We start from the raw sequence: 18893 nt of genomic DNA on the forward strand, positions 1-18893 counted from the left end.
GGGCGCGCCCTGCCCGCGGGGCCCACGCGGCAGGCGGGGCGAGCCGGGGCCTTTGTGTTCAAACCGCCCAATGGGCGGCGGCTGTGGGCGGTAAAGAGGGCGGGGCGTGGCCAATGGGCTGCGTCCTGTCAGGGTTGACTGACAGGCGCACACATACACACTCGGCCACGCGCGCGCCGCCCGGCCCCACTCGCGCAGCGCGGCTCTGCGCGGGCCGCATTGTCCGCCGCTCGCAGCTGCTGCCCGCCGGCCTGGTCCCGGGCTGTGTCTCCCCGGGCGCCCCGGGCCCCCGCGCCGAGCGCCGTTCGCGGGACTCCGACCGGAGAAGGGGGCGCGTCAGGGCGGCACGGCGGGCCTCGGACGCCCCAGACTCGCGCGAAGCAGCAGCGACAGCAGGTAATAGCTGGCCACGGGCCTCTGGGGAGCGACGCGCGTGGCAAAGGTGGCGGGACGGCCTCGCCCGCCTCCCCGCCAGCGCCGGGCCCGGCCTGACCCCGGGGTCATCACCGGGCCGCTCTGGCCAGGGCCGAGCTGCCCAGGCCTGGTTCTTCTCGGGGCCAAGCTGGGCCGGGCTCCAGCCCCGCCCGGCGCACGCCCCTGGGCCGGTCGGGAAGAGCCAGCGCCGTGCCAAGGCCATCCGCCCTGACTCATCTCTGCCGGGTCCCCGCCCCCAGGGCCGGCCACCCTACTGGTCCCCCCCGGAGGGCGGATGTCTCCAGGCGGGACTTCCCTGGGCAGAACCTCCCCTGGAGGAGGAAAGTGAAGACGCGGCTGCCCCAAACCAGCCCGGGGCAGTGCCCGTGTTTTCGTGCGAGTCGGGCAGTTTCCGGGCTCTTTTCTGCCTCTGCCTGTCAGAACTCTGGGAACGGCAGGGAGGCCCGTCTCGTTCCAGTTCTAAAAAGAAACCAAACAAATAGGGGGCGGGAGAGTGACTTAGAGCAGAGGAGCGGGAAGAGCTCCCGCTCGCGGCTCGCGGCTGATAAAAATCTCTGCGGGTTCAGCGCGTAGGGGATGGAGGGAGTTCCGGCACCTGGAGCGTGTTACAGGCCCCAGGAGGGGATGCGGTGGGACACCGGCCCCTGGAAGGTGCCCGAGACCCACGGCACCGGAGGGACACTGTCAGACAAGTCCGGGAGGGGCGGAGGAAGGCGAAGTTGAGAAAAGGATGTGGTTCAGCCCCGAAGGACCTGGGGCTGTTTTAGTTTGAGGGTTTCTCGGCTGATCACGTGCCGGCGGAGGGGTGGTGTCTGTTCTCATATGCAAACTATCTGGGCGTCTGGAGGCTCATCTCCTGTTTGTCTTGGAGAACGCAGCCTTGACCTTTTTCGTCTTGTGAAACCCAGACTCAGTTGCAAAGTGTTCTGTGATGCCAGCGTGCCCCGGGAAAGACTGAGAGCACCCCGAGGAGGGTGGGGGCGCGGACAGTTTTCGGCACCGCCCTCCCTACACACACACACACACACATGAGTATTTATATTCTTGCCAGCCCCAGCGTTCTGTGTGGTGTAAACACCCCGCTTAGTTTCTCCCCGGAGTGAAGGCCTCCAGGTCTGCAGGGCAGGGGTTAAGAGGAGGAGCCAGCTTTCAGGTGGGGAGGGCACAGGCGTGGGGGTGGAATGGCCTTATAAGGAGTGGAACAGAGAAAAGCACCCAGGCCAACTTCCTGCTACCACCGGTCCATCAGTCCTTCACCAGCAGGGGCTAGAACCTGGGAAGGGTGTCAGGTGAACATCCCACCTGAGAAGATGCCAGTGAGATCAAGACATGAGGCTGCTTGTTTGCAGAAGAGGACTTTCTAGAATCCTCCAGCTGGACTAACCGGACCTTCTGGTTCCCGTCGTCTGAGCTGGGAAGTGTTAGCGTCTGTGCCCACCACACAGCCCAGAACACTAGTAATTGAAGCATCAACCAGGAATAGGAGAGGTGAGAGCAAGTCGCAAGTACGAGGACCTCTGGAGTGGGCCTAGGTAACAATGACTTTGTAGCATGGGCTGGCAGAGGGGGCACGTGGATGCCCCTTGCACTGGTAATCCAAGATTTTGAATTTGGGTTTGTAGAGCAAAGTGATCCTCCGGGGGAGGGGGGTGTGTAGAACAGCTCCTTTGGCCAGGTCACTCACCCAGGCTGCCTTCGAGCCTAGTTATCAATTCCAGGGCCTTGATTTCCTCCCCCGTAACCCCACACTGCCACTCCACCGCCCTGCTTGGTTGGTTTGTTAACAAATGTTTGTTGTGTAACAGTTCTGTCTACAGCCTGTTCTGAACATACTTGAGGCTATCAGGGACTCCAGTCGGGGCCACAGCACACCCCTGAAAGAGCTTGAAAACTTTATGGTGGGATGGACAGACCCAGAGCCCGGCACATGTCAGATGTGAGCTCGAACCCTGACCCTGCCACTCACAGGCTGGGTGGCTGGGATACCACTCACCTCGGTGTCCCAGGCTCCTCCCTTGTGCAGTGGGACTAATGACGTCTCCCTGGCTCATAGGGTCAGAAGCGGGTACGTAAGGAGCCAGGTACCTAGGGCACGTTTACAAAGGGCTTTATCACCACTGTCACGTCTGTCCTGACGCTGCTGCACAGTCACCAGCCCAGGGGATCCAGCACATGACCGCTGTTAGAGTGGGGGGGGGGCCTGTGCCAGGGACAGGGGCTCTGGTGCCACGGTTTGAGTTCTGGTGCCACCATTGGACGGGGGCCCTGGTCCATGAGCGGATGAGCTACAGGGAAATGACTGAGATTCACTTAGCGTCTCTCGTGTGCCTGGTGTTCTGGCTCTCACGGAGCTCAGTGTCAGTTTGGAAACCTGAAACCTTGTGGGAAGAGGCTACCTGGGCACTGAGTGAGCCCAGGACACGGTGGCCTGCAGCAGGGTGGGTGGCACCCACATCTCAGGCTGTTTTTTATTTAAGAGTTTATTTATTTATGTTTAGAGAGAGGGGAAGGAAGGGAGAAAGAGAGAAAAAAACATCAATGTGCGAGAGATACATCCATCAATTGCCTCTTGCACGTCTTGCATGTCCCCAGGTGGAGACCTGACCCATAACCCAGGCATGTGCCCTGACTGGGAATCAAACCAGCAACTTTCTAGTTCACACACCTGGCACTCAATCCACCGAGCCAGGGCTGGGGCTGCTTCGACTGAATGCACAGCAGGTGGTCTGTTCATTGGGAGAAAGTGCCTCTGTCTCTCCGCCCCCAGGGAGGAGCTACCAACAGCGCAGAGCCTCACCCATCCTCCTATCCTCCTCCCTCTCCCAGGACTCTTCAGGGGAAGGGTCCCCACCACACCTCAGCATGTCTCGTCGAAGCCAGCGCCTCACGCGCTACTCCCAGGGTGACGATGACGGCGGCAGCAGCAGTAGTGGCGGCAGCTCCGTGGCGGGGAGCCAGAGCACCCTGTTTAAAGACAGTCCTTTCAGGTAAGGGGCCACCGCCACCCCCCCCGCCACCCCCCGCCCGGGGACAGCGCCAAGGCTCCCAGCGGAGGGCTTGCACGGGCTCTTCCTCTCGTGATCTTTATGGGCAGAGGTCAGGTGCCAGCGTGCGGCCGAGGGGACGCCCACGCCCCCAGGGAGGCCAGGACCTGTGCCGCTTCTCCCCTCCCGGCAGCCAGGCCGCTGCCCTTGTGTTCAGAGAACAGGAAGTGGGCAGAGGCAGCTTCAAGAATCAGCGGGGCCGGAAACCCTGACACTGCAAGCCGGGCTCAGGGGAACCCCGTCTGCTGTGGATGGGCACGCCCGGCTGGCCGTCACCCCGGACCCACACGCGTGTGCCTCACCACGTGCAGGCCCCGGCAGGGCCAGCCAAACAGCTGGGAGGGGAGGGTCCCAGGGGCACCAGGCAATGAGCAAGACGGGCACCCACCTCACTGTGCCCCCTTGCAGACGTGGGCCCCCATGGCAGCCACTGAGGTTCCTGGAGGCTGGGCCGGGTTCGTCCGAGTTTCCAGTGGGTTGTGGGAATTACCGATCCATTAAGGAGCACGAGGGGAAAAAACTTGGCTTTGCCCTTAAAGACCCGGATTTGAATCTTGATTCTATCACCTTGACGATCTGCCCTAACTGCTGGCGAGATTTGGAGATAATTAAGGGGAGCGGAGGCGCTACCTGTGCTCTGCAGACAGCCAGTCAATAGTTGGGAAGCTGTTGGTTGCCTAGCAACAAGTCCAGCCCACTCACCACAGGAGGGCCCTGCCACTGGCTTCCTAGTCTTGGTCAGGCTTACCCGCCTGTTCCCCCTCTCCCCTCCCGGCCGATGCCCACAGGACCCTGAAGAGGAAATCCAGCAACACCAAGCGTCTGTCCCCAGCGCCACAGCTGGGCCCCTCCTCCGACACCCACACCTCCTACTACAGCGAGTCCGTGGTCCGGGAGTCCTACTTTGGCAGCCCCCGGGCCGCCTCCCTCGCCAGGAGCTCCATCCTGGATGACCAGCTGCTCCGAGACCCCTATTGGAGTGAGTGTCTGCAGCCTTTCTCCTGGGGCCTTTGCTTCCTCTGGAAATGTACGGGGCCCAAATGCCAGGGGACTCCCCCCAGGTCCCTAACCCTGCTGGGCCAGAGGAGGGGCTCCCCGCTTCAGAAACCTGTGCCAGGTGTCTGAACCTGCAGCCCCCTTCAGAGGAGGAAGTACCAGGTAGCTGCCCCAAGCCCAGGAGATCGAGGGGCGGGGCCTAGAGAGCTGGGCCGAGGCCAAGGGCAGACTCCATCTGTCCGTCAGGGCAGCCCCACAAGGCCCCCAGGAATACCCTCCCCGGCATCTCTGTGCCCAGGAGAACACCGCGCCCTCCCCTCCTCAGGCAAGGACCTGCAGGTGCGGAGGAGGAGAGGCACTGGGGACACGGAGAGCAGCAAGATCAATGGGCTGGCGGAGACCAAGCTCTCCGAGGACTTCCTCGGGTCCTCCTCGGGCTACTCCTCTGAGGACGACTACGCAGGTAGGCGATGCTGCTGCAGCAGGTTCCAGGACCCCCGGGGAGGGGAAGGCTGGGGGCGGCGGCCCTGACGGCCTGAGACAGCGCGGGGTCTGGCAGGCGCCCCCGCAGATGGTCCAGGCGTCCCTGCTGAGCCACCACAGTGCCCTGAAGCCCAGCCTGGGGTGTCTCCAACACGTCGGCCATCCTGGCCTACGGTCAGCTCCGCTGTCTGGTTCACTTGTAGCAGGCATTCGAACCCGGGCCTCATGCAGCAGAGGCCCCCACCCCCCACCCCGGTCTGGTCCTGCACAGTGGTTGAGGGAATGCCCTCTCGGGGCCGGGGGGCAGGTGGGGAGCTCGGGAGAGACACGGTGTCAGAAGCCGCTGGAAAGTTCCTTCGGCAGACAGTCCCTGACCGGCTAGGTGCCAGGCCGGGTGACTCTCTGGGATTGTGCAGGAGAGTGCCACGTGGTCTCAGCCCACAGAAGACAAGTGACAGGTGGTCCCCACGTCCCAGAGCTCTTCCAAGTGAGGACACACTGAGCTGGTGTCCTCGCTGTCCCTGCAGGGTACTTGGAGACGGACCAGCGGAGCTCGGGCTCACGGCTGAGGAGCACTGTCTCTCGGGCGGGCTCGTTTCTCTGGACGGTGGTCACCTTTCCAGGTGGGTGCCGGCTGTTCCGTGCACGGCCGTCTCCTCCCTCCTGCAGCCCCTCCTCGCCCATCTCTGCGGCTGGGCATCCGGCGCCCGCAGAGAGACCGTGGGACCACCGGGGAAGGTCCTTCGGGAATAATCGCTGGGAGCCAGCTGGCTGAGCGGGCGGGCTGGAGTAGAGGAACCGGGCAGTCCTGCAACAGGACAGAGGTGCCCGGCGGGTCAATGTCGGTAGGGGCAGGGAGGGCCGCAGGTGGAGAGAAGGCGGTGCCCTGAGACCGCCACCCGCAGGCCGCCAGCAGCCCAGGGCGGCACCTGAACCCGATGGCCCCCCTCTCTCAGGCCGGCTCTTCAGGCTCCTCTACTGGTGGATCGGCACCTCCTGGTACCGCCTGACGACCGCTGCCTCCCTGCTCGACGTCTTCGTTTTGACCAGGTGAGCGAGGCTCCTGCCGGGGCCATGAGCCGGAAAGTTCCAGACGAGGTGGCCTCTGCCCACCGTCGGAGGCCTTTGGCCCTAGCCCGGCACTGGGCGTCTCCGGAACTCTCCGCTCCCCTCTCGGCCCTGTGTTCGGGAGCCGCCCGGGGATGCTGCGGGTCTGTGCCCCAAGTCCCTGACCCAGCAGAGGCAGGACCTGGGCACGGGCCCCGCGAGCTGCAGTCCTGGTTGGAGCAGGCAAGGGGCTGGGCTGAGAAGAGGGGCAAGGACGGATTCGTGCTCCACGCAAAAAAAATTTTTTTCATGTTTTTCTAAAAGAAAATGTTGTTTAGGGAGTCCTTTTTTTTTCTGTATTTGCTTGTTTAGAGGACCGCTACATATGAAAATTTTAGTTTCTTCGAAGATTCTATTATTTTTTTAAAGATTTTATTTATTTATTTTTAGAGGGAAAGGGAAGGAGAGAAGGAGAGAAACATCAGTATGTGGTTGCCTCTCCCACTCCCCCTGCTGGGGACCCAGCCTGCAACCCAGGCTTGTGCCCTAGACTGGGAATCAAGCCGTGACCCTCTAGTTCACAGGCCTGCGCTCAATCCACTGAGCTACACCAGCCAGGGCAGATTCTATTACTTTTTTTTTTTTAAGATTTTATTTATTTTTAGAGAGAGGGGAAGGGAGGGAGAAAGAGAGGGAGAGAAACATCAGTGTGTGGTTGCCTCTCGAGCGCCCCCTATGGGGGAGGGGGGCCTGGCCTGCAACCCAGGCATGTGCCCTGACTAGGAATCGAACCAGCGACCCTTTGGTTTGCAGGCCAGTGATTAATCCACTGAGCCACACCAGCCAAGGCTCCACTACTTATTTTTAGTGACATCAATTAAATTCACAGGGTCACAATTGTCCCCATTACTCAAGACCTCTAAGAGTCCAGTCTGGCCCTGGCAAGATGAGACACACAGGGTTTCCCCTTCAGCCCTGCTTTGTCACTCAGGGAAAAATGTCAGGGGACTCCCCGGGGCGGGGAGCCAAGAGGCCCTGGAGCCCCCTGACACCTCGACCCCCCTGCTCACCCCTCCCTCCCACGACCCAGGCGCCTCTCGTCCCTGAAGACATTCCTATGGTTCCTCTTGCTGCTGCTGCTCCTGACCGGCCTGACCTACGGTGAGCTGACCCGCTGTCCCAGGAGATGGGTAGGACCCGGGCGGCGGGGACGGGCAGAGTTGGGCGGAGGCGGTGCTGAGCTGAACCGAAAACTAGAGGGATGGTGATCACCTACCAGCACAGGCAGGAGGCAGGACGAGGGTGGTCAGACCGAGCCTGGGCACCTCCGGAGGCTGGAGCCCCAGGCCACTCCTGTCGGGCTCTCCTGGGTCCTCCGCCGGTGCTGCCATGTTCTCAGGGTGTCCCGTGGGTGAGAGGGGAAATGCTCCTCCCTGCTCTTCTTGTCTTCAGTGTGGGCGGCTGCACTGGATGCCCAGCTCACGTGGAGGAGCGCTTTAGCCACGTAGGCTGGAACACGCCCTGGCACAGGAGTAAAAACCGGGGCCTCTGACAGCACTATTATTAGCGTCATTTTCCCTCCATTCCAAATCAGAGCGTAGTCTGGGCCCGTGAATTATTGGTGCAAGGTCAGGCTCCATCTTTAGCTAGCTTTGAGATCCAAGCAATGAAGTAATAGAGAGAAGTGAGTACGCCTTTTACACTAAGATGCCTGTGGTCCTGAAACGCTCTCCGTTGGCCCAGTCTCTGCCATGACAGTTCCGGATTTGCTACATAGTTGAAATCATTGTGTGTGTGTGTGTACTCACTCCCACATTCCTGTCAGTTTCTCATTGGACAGTTTCATGTGAGTTTCCTCCATGACCGCCCCCCCCAAGCTCAATTTCAACGATTGTACCAATTTATAATTTAAGATCATGCTTTATTATTTGTTAGAGACTTGCTTATATAGGTTTAGTATCTATGCAACTGGTATTATTATTTTTTTTTTTACTAATACCAAGGCAGAACATGTTGCCAAGTGTTGGTTTCCTCTCTGTTTCCTGCTACAAGAACAGCTTGTGCACATCCACTGGGGACTGGGCATCAGCCTTAAAATGGTAACGCCCTTTAGGATCACACAGCGTGTGAGTCAGAAAGCACTTTCCCATGAGTTAACGCAGTGGAAGGTGGGCCCCGCCCTCCCCTGGGGGGGGGGGGCTGGCTGCCCTCCTGCTGGCGTCACGAGCAGGTGCCTCTCAAGAGTCTCTAAGGCAGGGGGCGGGCGGGGCCTGCTCCGGGAGTGCAGTCAGTGAGGTCGTGTCCAGAGGGTCTGACTCAAAGCCTGGTGGTCACATGCTTCCTGTCGCACCTGCGCCCGGCCTCCTGGCTGATGAGTGACAGGTGTGGCATCTTACTGGCTGGAGACTCCTCAGCCAGCGTGGCCTTCTCCGGTGCCCTCACCCCCGCACACACACACACGCGCGCATGCACAGCTCAGAAGTGAACACGCCGCAGATGGCCCCTAGAGCAAGATGCAAGCACCTCTGTGTGGCTGTGTCCCTGTGCCCTGTCCTGCAGCCACAGGCAGCCCCTCCAGGAGGTGTGTTCTGCATCCGTGGTTCCCAATCGTGGCTGCCATTAGAGTCACCTGGGGAGCTTTTACATCCCACCTACGAGGTCCCCTCGGCCAATGAACTCACTCTGGGTGGAGGGCGGGCAGACAGGGGGCGGGGCGGGGGCGGGTTTCCGCCTGTTCCCACCACCTCCCAGCATTTATTACACTGATTTTGACGACTTCATTCCTTTCTCGTCACATCTTCCGTCACTGGCTTTCCTTTTCCTGCATTTAGACAACTCTCTGGGGTGTTACATGTGTAGTTCCTTTCACTGGGGCCGACGCTGTCTTTGCTTTCACCGTCGGTTCACTCACAGCCCCCAGAGCCCTCCCTAAGCGGCTCCACAAGTCTTCCCGCTGGGCCCTCAGGACCCTCCCTCCCCTTCTCCGGTGCCCTTGAGCGTTCGCTAGAGCGAAGGAGAAAAAAATTCCCTCCCCTTCTCTACAAACATTAGCAATTCGGATTATGTGTATGGTCTTTTTGTGGCATCTGTTCGTCTGTGTATCATTGACGGTGCGTTTTCTGACACCGGGTGATTTAAAAGCTCCCTGGGCGGTTCTGGTGTCAAGTCTGGGCTGAGACCCACCAGCAGGGCCCCTGGGCTCCAGCCGCTCTGGGCTCCAGCCCCGGATGTCCCGAGCCTGAGTAGCCGTCTTCTCCAGGTTTGAGATGAGGACCCCTGAGGGATCGTGAGAATGCAAACACTCCGGGCTGTGTGGTGGACGCTGCTGCCCCAGAGAACTGTGGGAGGCACCTGCCCCCTAGTGGCCTGTGGGCAGAAGCCCCCGCTCAGCTTGCGTAAACAAACCAGTCAGGCTGCCGTCCTCACCATCCGCGCCTTCTCGCGCACAGCCCCGGGCCCGAGTAACCACCCCCTCCCCTGTGTACAGGTGCCTGGTATTTCTACCCCTATGGGCTGCAGACACTCCACCCCGCTGTGGTCTCCTGGTGGGCCGCGAGGGGCGGCGGCCAGCAGCATGAGGTGTGGGTGTCCAGAGACTCATCCTCACATTCCCAGGTGAGTATCTTAGTTCCCGGGCTCCTCCCTCAGCCCATTCGCAGCTGGTTTCCCTGCGTGTACACCTGACATGCAAAGCTGACACGGGTGCCAGCCTGGCCGGGGCCCCGCCTCATCTCCCCGGCACCCTCTCCGCCGCTTGGGGTGTGTGTGCATGGGGAGGCAGGCAGGCAGTTCGCACAGACAGGACTCAGGACCGTCCCAAGGTGAGTTGCCGTTCTAAGCCCAGAGAACAGAAGGAGGAGGAGTCAGACAAGTTGTCTCATTTGCTTTGTTCCTTTCAATATAATTTCACAAATACAGGGTGGGGCAAAAGTAGGTTTACAGTTGTTCGCGTGGAAAATAATACAGTAATTAATAAACAGCAATACAAGGGCAAACTGTGTGTTTTGTGTACTCACAGTCGCGAACCTCCTTGTGCCCCGCCCTGTGTGTGCCGAGCACCTTCTGTGAATAGGGTAACATCCCGGTCAGTTGCCTGTCCGCACAGATAAACCACCCCTGAGATCCGTGCCTTGAAAGTACAAGCGTTTGATTAGCTCGTGAGTCTCTGGGTCTTCCAGCCTGAGCAAGGCCAGGCCGGTCTTGGCTGGGCTCCCTCCCGCGTGGGCAGCAGCCGCTGGCGCATCAGCAGGGCTGGCTATGCTCCACCCGCGCTCCTGTTGTCCGGCAGGCTAGCTCGGTCCTGTTCCCACGGCAGCCGTGCAAGCTTCTAGGAGAGCAGAATCGGGCCAGGCCTTCGGAGGCCTCCGTCTGAAACCAGCTCCCTGTCACTTCCTCCGCATTCCGCTGGTTCAGCAAACCCCAGAGCCCGGCTGGACACGCACAGGGGAAGCACCTGCAAGGCCACATCGCGCAGGGCGCACAGGCAGCCACTGTTGCAAGCTGCCGGGGCGGGGGGCGGATGACACAGGCATGGGCGGTGCTCGCCGAGCCCGCAGTCCGAGGAGGGCGGGGCCTGTGTACACGCCCCTCCTGAGGTCCAGGGTGAAAACTTCGAGCTGTTTATTGCGGTGACTTGGCTTGGTTTGTATCTTGCTGAAGTTAATTTGGGGTCACAGTTTTCACCATTTATTTTGGTGGATGTTACTTTCCTGACCGTGATCTTATTATTTTGTAAGATAATGGTGTATACATTATCCTTTTTCAATCATTAGTAAGGATATTAAATACAATTTAATTCCAGGACCACCTTTTTGTAAAGAGAGAGAGAGGGAGAGAGGGGTTGCATTTGCACAAAGACACTAATAAAAATGGTTGCCAGGTTCAGGCAGGAGAGGGGGAGGCCCTGGGTGGAGGCTGGCAGGGGTTAGGAGCACGACGTTGTACTGTTTGTTTGCTTTTTGAGTCACGTGCAAAAAATGGAATTTTAAAAATCAGAAGCCACCTCCGTAGCCAGTGTTCTTGCCCTTTGGTACTTGACAGACTGTTCTATGCTTTCTCTTGGCAAAGATCTCTGCTGAGAAGCCAACAAGGTCCTCAGCATTCACGGCGCGCAATCACATGCCACCCTCAGGTCCAAGGGACTGGTCTTCTGTCTCCTCCTTGGGGCACAAGTTAAAGAGGAAACAGAAAAAGCCTTTCCAAATGATCTGGCCATTTGGCCGTAGTTTACCGACGGGAGAAGAGGAAGCTGCTGAAAGGCAGCAGCTGAACCCCTCGGCCCCCTACGCTCTCCCACGCATGTGCACCCCCAGAGCGGAGGGGGGATGGGTGCCGCCCACAGGTCACCCAGCCCCCCGGGGCCATCCTGCGGTTTCTTCCCGTCCTCTTCTCTGGCTGTGCCTCCATTGGGACCCTCGTCTGGGAGGACACTGTGTCCTTTCTCCCCTGTCCCACACGCACTCCTTTTCGGGGATTAGAACCCCCCCCCCGCACCGGCCCGCTGAGTGTCCCTGTACCCTGGGCTCACTGTCACCACATTTACCTGCTGCATGACTCGCCCACCCGCAGGGCAGAGAGATTGTCGCGAGAGCCCAGACCCTCGTGTGTTTGCCTTTGGGCGCGCCTGGGACCCTCTCCCCTCTCCCTCCCCCGCCCCTCACCCCTGTGCATGTTCCCGCGCGCCCCGCCAGGCTGAGCAGCGCATCCTGTCCCGCGTGCACTCGCTGGAGCGGCGCCTGGAAGCTCTCGCTGCCGAGTTCTCCTCCACCTGGCAGAAGGAGGCCCTGCGCCTGGAGCGCCTGGAGCTGCGGCAAGGGGCCACGGGTGAGGGGGGCGGCGGCGGCGGCGGCCTGAGCCACGAGGACACCCTGGCGCTCCTGGAGGGGCTGGTGAGCCGCCGAGAGGCGGCCCTGAAGGAGGACTTCCGCAGGGACACCGCTGCCCGGATCCAGGTGGGGGAGCGGAGCCGCGGCCTGGGGGCGAGGGCTGGGGGTCGTGTGCAGGGGACAGCGTGAGCGTGGGGGTGGAGGGGGCGGGACCCTGCACACCCCGCTGTGAAAGACACGGCTCTGCCGCTTGGCAATGACCTTCACTAAGTCTCGGTTTCCTCCTCATTAAACCAGACGCTCTGCTGCCTGCCCCCGAGCCCCCCCCCCACGCCCCCACGCCCCCACGCCCGCTTGCGAGCACACGAGAACGCGGGGTGCCCGGCGCAGTGCCTGGCACCGAGTAGGTCTCGGGCAGGCGGGCACGTTTCCAAGAAGCACCGCAGCAGAAGGGCCCCCAGGGAGGCCTGGTTTGGGTTCTGGCCACCCTGCCTGTGGCGGCGGCGAGTGGCCGCCTGCGCGCAGCTCGGTGAAACCCTCCGCCTCTCCCACTGCCCGACAGGAGGAAGTAGCCACTCTGAGAACAGAACACCAACAGGACGCCGAAGACCTCTTCAAGAAGATCGTCCAGGCCTCCCAGGTTGGCGGGCCTGGGGCACCCGCGGCCCACAGTGGCCTCCAATTCGACATCTGTTCCTGGGCCGAGAGAGACACGTCGGCCTCCTGAAGGGCCTGCTTAGACCCCATAGAGGCGGCGGGGGGTGTAGTCTCCAGACTTCGGTGTGACCTGAGCGCCCAGGGCTGGAATGCTCCGAGGGATGCCCTGGGAGCAGGCTGGGGGGCGGGAAGGGTCACTTGCAAGCAGCCCGTGGTGTTGGGTCTAACATGCTGAATGCAGGAGTGAACTTGCGGATGCCTCAGTCCGCCTGATGCTGGGTGAGGCTCTCCGGGGGACCTTGGCCGGGAGGCCAGTTTGGCATTCGCTGGAGCGGTTGGGAGCCCCTGGGGCAGGGGCGTGGTCAGGCAAAGACCCCCAAAGGGAGCAGGTGCTGCTCTAGGAGGCCAACTTCTCTGGGCCTGACCTCACCTGCATTTCTCCCTTGTTCCTGCTAACAGGAGTCTGAGACTCGGCTCCAACAGCTGAAGTCCGAGTGGCACAGGTAAGGGGCCCTACAGTCTGGCTGGGCCTGCCTGTCCCTGGTCAGCCCCGCCCCTCCCCAGCTAGCCCCGCCCCTCTCTAGTCAGCCCCGCCCCAGCCAGCCCCGCCCCAGGCGGACCGGCAGTGGAGCCCCCAGAGCAGAGCTCTGGCTGTGTTCCCGGCAGAGAGCAGGGTGTCTGAAGCCCAGCTCAGGACCCCAGGGGTAGACCCTGTCCCTGAGGGGCCTGGAGGCCGGCGGCGGGGCACTGGAGGAGAACTCGGATTCCGTACAGCCTCCTGTGCAGTCCAGCCACTGCCTTCCCGAGCCCGAGACATCATGCTCATGGCGGGTGTGAGCGGCTAAGGCCGAGCAGGTGGCGGATCTGAGCTTAGAGAAGGAGCAGGATAAGAATCAGCTCCCTGGTGCCCTGGCCGGTGTGGCTCAGAGGGTCGAGCACCAGTCTAGGTCACCAGTTTGATTCCCCGTGAGAGCACATGCCCGGATTGCTGGCCAGGTCCCCAGTGTGGGGCGTGCCAGAGGCAAACGGATCGATGTTTCTCTCCCTTCCTCCCTCCCTCCCTTGCCCTCTGTCTGAAAATAAATAAGTAAACAAATAAATAAATATCCGCCCCTGGGACAGGCCGGCCAGCCCTGGAGCTGTGCTCACAGCCAGGGTCTCGAGAGCAGGCCTCGCGTCCACCTGTGTATGCTGGGCCCTCCTCACATCAGGAGCCAACTCGGAGACCCTCCCCAGAGACCCAAGGCTTACCCTTCTCTCTTTGGGAGCAGGATGACCCAGGAGTCCTTCCGCGAGCACTCCATGAAGGAGCTGGGGCGGCTGGAGGGCCAGCTGGCCGGCCTGCGGCAGGAGCTGGCGGCGCTGACCCTGAAGCAGAACTCGGTGGCGGACCAAGTGGGCCTGCTGCCGGGGCAGCTCCAGGCCGTGCGGGACGATGTGCGTGGGAACTGCAGACCCCCTGCCCAACACCCCGCCCTCTGAGACCCCCTGTCCTTGGAGCCTGCGCGGGGCAGAGAGCTTCCTGCTGCCCCTGCAGCCTGCCCGTCTCACGAGCTCCGGGCCCTAGCCTTGACCTATAGACGTTGGCTCCCTGTGATGGGAGTTCTTCCCGTTTTCATATCTAGAACATAATGGTCTGTAGCTCTTCCCTCCAAGCAGGCCCACACCCCTTCCCCACCCCTCTACCCGAGCTGCCAGCATCCCCGACTGAGACCTTTCTCCGGCCCCTAGGTGGAGTCTCAGTTCCCCGCCTGGATCAGCCAGTTCCTGCTCCGAGGCGGCGGGAGCCGCGCTGGGCTCCTCCAGCGAGAGGAGGTGCAGGCGCAGCTGCAGGAGCTGGAGAGCAAGGTCCTCACCCACGTGGCCGAGATGCAGGGCAAGTCTTCGAGGGAGGCGGTGGCCAGCCTGGGGCTGCGGCTGCAGAAGGAAGGCGTGATCGGGGTGACGGAGGAGGTGAGGAACTCGGCCCCGGGACCCCACTCACACACACTGCTTTCCTCCCTGGGAGCCGCAGACCCACACTGCCAACTCCCCGGCGCGTTTCGGGACCCAAGTGGCATGCGGGAGGCTCCAGAGCTTGCTGTGGGGCTGGTGTGGGAGGGTGGAGGCACCCTCGTGGGGAGCAAGCACAGAAGGGAGTTGGTCTGTGGGCTCCTGGCCCCCGGCAGGGGAGGCACGAGGGTGGGTGGGTCTGCCCCCGTCACAGTGGCTCTGGGTGCCTGTTTCAGGAGGTGCACCGCATCGTGAACCAGGCCCTGAAGCGCTACAGTGAGGACCGCATCGGGATGGTGGACTACGCGCTGGAATCAGGAGGTGCGCACGCCGCCCTTTTTTTTTTGGCACCACATCCCGGTGGCTGGAGCAGCTGCTGTGCTGGCTGAGCTGGGCTTATGGGAGGTCACGCCACTGGGAATGCCTGACTGCGGCAAACACCAGCTCCAAGGTGTCAGGACGCTGGGACGTGCTGAGCACCGTCCTCAGCTGGGACGAGGCTGTTTACAGCTGCTCTGAGGTCTGGGTTGGGGGCACCTGCACTCTGTCTTCAGAGAGGCCCCAGGCAGTAGTGGTCCCTCAGGCTGCCTCCGCCCTTTAAGCCCGGGGACCTCTGCGCTGCGGAGCCGGTCGTCCCGTCTCCGTCCCCTGCTGATTGCGTCCAGGCCCCAGGCACCCAGCACGTCCCTTCTTCCCTGTGTCAGGGGCCAGCGTGATCAGCACCCGATGTTCCGAGACCTACGAGACCAAGACGGCCCTCCTCAGCCTCTTCGGCGTCCCCCTGTGGTACCACTCCCAGTCACCCCGCGTGATCCTCCAGGTAGGCACCCAGCAAGGGCGACAGCAGGGGCCCCCCCCAGCAGAGTCGCCTGTGTGGGTGGGTGACTGTCCCCTCCCGGGTCAGTCAGGGCTGCACTCCGGCGGGCTCTGCCACCAGCCTTGCACCGACCCGGCTTCCTTCCCCTCCAGCCAGACGTGCACCCGGGCAACTGCTGGGCCTTCCAGGGGCCCCAGGGCTTTGCGGTGGTTCGCCTTTCGGCCCGCATCCGCCCCACCGCCGTCACCTTAGAGCACGTGCCCAAGTCCCTGTCGCCCAACAGCACCATCTCCAGCGCCCCCAAGGACTTCGCGGTCCTTGTGAGTATCCATCCCGCCTGTGCGGGCGGCCCCAGGGGTCCCTACGGAGGGTGACGTTGGGGTCGCTCTTTGGCTGGGGAGGGACGCAGATTTGGAAGAGACGGCGCCAGGGTGGGAAATGGTCCTCCGATTCCAGCTGTCTCAGGCTGCAGAGGAAGAAGCAGAGGCCCAAGGAGCTAAGTGACTGGCCTGCCATGGACGCCCTCGCAGCCCTGAGTCCAGGCTCAGGTCCCCTGCAGGCCGGCAGGGCGGGAGGGGACCGGTGTGGGGACCGGGGAGAGCAGGCTCTCCTCCCCCTCGCTGGCCAGGGCACGTGTCTAAGGGCAGCGTCCCCCCTTCGTCCTTCCAGGGGTTGGACGAAGACCTGCGGCAGGAGGGGACACTTCTGGGCCAGTTCACCTACGACCAGGACGGGGAGCCCATCCAGACGTTTTATTTTCAGGTACAGGACCCCGCGGCACCAGCAGGGGTGGCGGGCCCGCGCTCCCACCCTTTCAGCAGACTCGTTCTGAGCAGTCACCCTGAGCCAGGCAGCGGGGGCGCAGAGCGGGGACCCACAGCCCCCGAGCTCCCGCAGCTCAAGGCACGGAACAGGGGGGCGGCTGTCCAGGCCCTGGGAGAGTGCGCGTGGCCACTCACCCAGAGTGGGCTTGTCCTCCGGGCCCTTGTTAGAAATGCAGGGTCCCAGGCCCCACCCCAGGAGGAGGGTTCCTTGGGGCCACTGGCACCCGGGAACCTGCATTCCAACTAAGAGCCCAGGTGAATCTGATGCAGGCTGCCTGCAACCTCCCCAGAGGGTGAGGACTTGGAACACACCAGTGAGAGGCGTGAGGGTGAGGTGAAAGCCCAGCAGCAGGAAGAGGGCCTGGAGAGGCCGGCCCAGAGGCCGGGCCACAGAGCTCCAGCCCTCAGGGCTGTGCTGGGGGACGGGGTGGGGAGAGGGGCACTGCCGGGCTTTAGGCGGAGAAGTGACAGTGTGATGCTCGCTACGGTAAGGTCCCTGTGACTGCGTGTGAATGGTGGGTGTGAGGGGGGGAACCAGCCCCGAGACAGGGCGGTGGGCCGGGAGGCGGTTGCAGGGCAGCGAGCCAGAGCTGATAGGAGGGCGTGCGGAGGGCGGACGGAGAGGTGGCGGGACAGCACTGGGAGTGCCCGGGCGGGAGCAGGGGGCGGGAGGTGCAGCTGAGGGCAGCCGAGGGCAGCCGAGGGGCTCACGCAGAGACGGGCAGGCTGGCCCCCAGCCAGAGGCCCCTGTAGGACAGTCCAGTGGAGCAGACGGGGGGCCTGGACACACGGGCTGAGCCAGGAGCTCTGAGGTGGTAGCGGAGCTGGGATTTCTCAGCGACGTGAGGGTGCCGCGCCTTCAGCAGGGGGGTGGGCGGGCGGGGACAGGAGGGGAGCTGGAGAGTGCTGCATGGGGGCACCAGGGGAGGTGAGGCTGACTCCAAAGGCTGGCTCAAATATTGGGGCTTTTTGAAGACAGAGGACAGAGGACAGAGGCCTGATTTCTAAGGAAGAAATCCTGCTTAATTCATAGTAAAGGGATTCTTTGCCAACATCATCGCGGAGCAGCAAACCCCGTTAAGGGAGTTCTGCCGGTCGACAGGAACGGGCCCCTGGGGCCCCTGGGCCACCAGCTGGACACTCCCCCGCAGGGCCTGAGGACGGGAGCCTTGAAGTCCAGGCTCCGCCTGCTGTCAGGTCTGAGGGCTCTGCGACACTAACCCCCTCCTCCTCCGCCAGGACCCCCAGATGGCCGCGTACCAGGTGGTGGAGCTGCGGATCCTGACCAACTGGGGCCACCCCGAGTACACCTGCATCTACCGCTTCAGGGTGCACGGGGAGCCCGCCCACTAGGCCTTCCCCGGGCGCTGCCAGCCAGCCGGGAGGCCAGCGGGAGGCCAGCGGGAGGCCAGCCGTGCCCCCACCCCGGGAGTGGGAGAGCAGCGCCCCTGCCATGCCCCCGCGTGCTTGATCAGCGCTCTGATGCCGCCGCCCCGGAGCGAGCACCGCACCGCTGGCCCCATGGAGACGCGAAAGGACTCCCGGGGTTCTCCTCGCAGCCAGGCAGCTTGAGGGGCACAGCTGGCTCCAGCGTCTTTCTCCCCTCACTCTCCTTCTGCCAGGCGTCTGCCTCCCGCTCCTGGGAGGGTGTACATATGTAGCATATCACAGGGGATTGAGAGGCAGGGGAGGCGATGAGGGAACGCGCGTCCCGGCAGCCGTGGGTGAGCCCTGGCCGCCTCTGGCCATCCGGGCCCTTGGTGGAGGGCCGGCACCCGGGAGGCTCCGTTGGGAGGCCCCGAGTGAGGGTCCCGCCAAAGCCCCGGGGGCGCGAGCGTGGGCCGGGCCCGGGAGTGAGGCCCACGGGAGGAAGGTGCTCTCGGTGCAGGTGGGGACCAGGCAGCAGGCGGGGAGCTCCTGCCAGAGGGCCGCCGGGCTCGGCCGCAGCCCAGGGGAGCCCGGCCCCGCGGGCCTCCGAAGGGCTTCTGCACACCGTGTCTGTCCTGGGTCAAGGCGGTCTATGGGGTTTCTGGTGCCCGAGGTCTGGCTCCTGTGAGCCTCCGAGGGCCCCAGGGTCCCCTCTGTGGGGGGCACTAGTTGCTTGTCCTCCTCTGATGCCAGGACTGGGGCCCGCCAGACCCCCTGAGCGAGTCTGCCACACCCCCCCACCGTGCAGGGCGCCCGGGCCTGTCCTTTGAGGCCGTGAGCACCTGCCGGCAGCTGTAAGGATGGGAGCAGGGCACTTCCTGGGCTCTCCTGGCGGCCCAGGGGTGACCTGGTCACGGTGACATTCAGGGTACCAGGTGGGAGGTCGGCCTGCCTTGTGGGCCCTGCCCCACCCCCATCGCAATCAGGCCCCTGCTGTCAGGGGCCCTCACCCTCAGCCACCCGTGGGGCTCTTTCAGCTCTTGCTCAATTGTTTCCTTCCTGGCTTTTTTTTTCTAGGGGGGCTGGGGGTGGGGAGGGGGGCTGGGAAGGGCAGGGGCCTGGGGCAGGGGGTTTCTGACCCAGCAGGCCCTGCTGTAGCATGTAAATATTTTTCAAGGTCTGTTTTTTAACTGAAAAGCTAAGGGCTTGATTCCTGGCCCCGTTCTGTGGGGCCCTGGGTGTGGCCCCGCCGCCCGGAGGGGCTGCCACGCACTCGGGCGTCCTTAGGGGGGGCCACGCCGACGGGCGGGCGGCACAAAGCTGGGGTGAGGGCGCGGCCCCGGCGCGCCCCCAGTTCCCCCGGCCCCGGCTCCCGCACGGCCGCCGCCCCGACCACCGAGATTGG

The 18893-nt window shown here is 62.8% G+C and overlaps 1 protein-coding gene across 3 annotated transcripts; it reads left to right on the plus strand.

Moving 5' to 3' along the window:
• Positions 1–145: 145 nt before the first annotated feature.
• On the plus strand, positions 146–18571 carry SUN2 (Sad1 and UNC84 domain containing 2). Of its 3 annotated transcripts, XM_045834922.1 has the most exons (19): positions 146–396; positions 1685–1923; positions 3262–3422; positions 4268–4458; positions 4774–4938; positions 5486–5581; positions 5915–6008; positions 7096–7166; positions 9493–9620; positions 11696–11956; positions 12393–12470; positions 12947–12990; positions 13759–13924; positions 14219–14440; positions 14716–14800; positions 15184–15299; positions 15449–15616; positions 15966–16058; positions 17360–18571. In XM_045834922.1, exons 3-19 carry the CDS (start codon positions 3298–3300, stop codon positions 17471–17473), a joined length of 2217 nt encoding a protein of 738 aa, XP_045690878.1. In that variant the 5' UTR covers positions 146–396; positions 1685–1923; positions 3262–3297; the 3' UTR covers positions 17474–18571. The 3 variants fall into 3 exon arrangements, with proteins under 3 accessions (XP_045690878.1, XP_045690877.1, XP_045690879.1); XM_045834921.1 differs by lacking the exon at positions 1685–1923; XM_045834923.1 differs by lacking the exon at positions 1685–1923 and having other exon boundaries at positions 147–396; positions 4801–4938.
• The last annotated feature ends 322 nt before the right edge of the window (positions 18572–18893 follow it).

This window comes from Phyllostomus hastatus, unplaced genomic scaffold (assembly GCF_019186645.2).
Source record: "Phyllostomus hastatus isolate PE091 unplaced genomic scaffold, TTU_PhHast_1.1 phas_contig_198, whole genome shotgun sequence".
Lineage (NCBI taxonomy): Eukaryota > Metazoa > Chordata > Mammalia > Chiroptera > Phyllostomidae > Phyllostomus > Phyllostomus hastatus.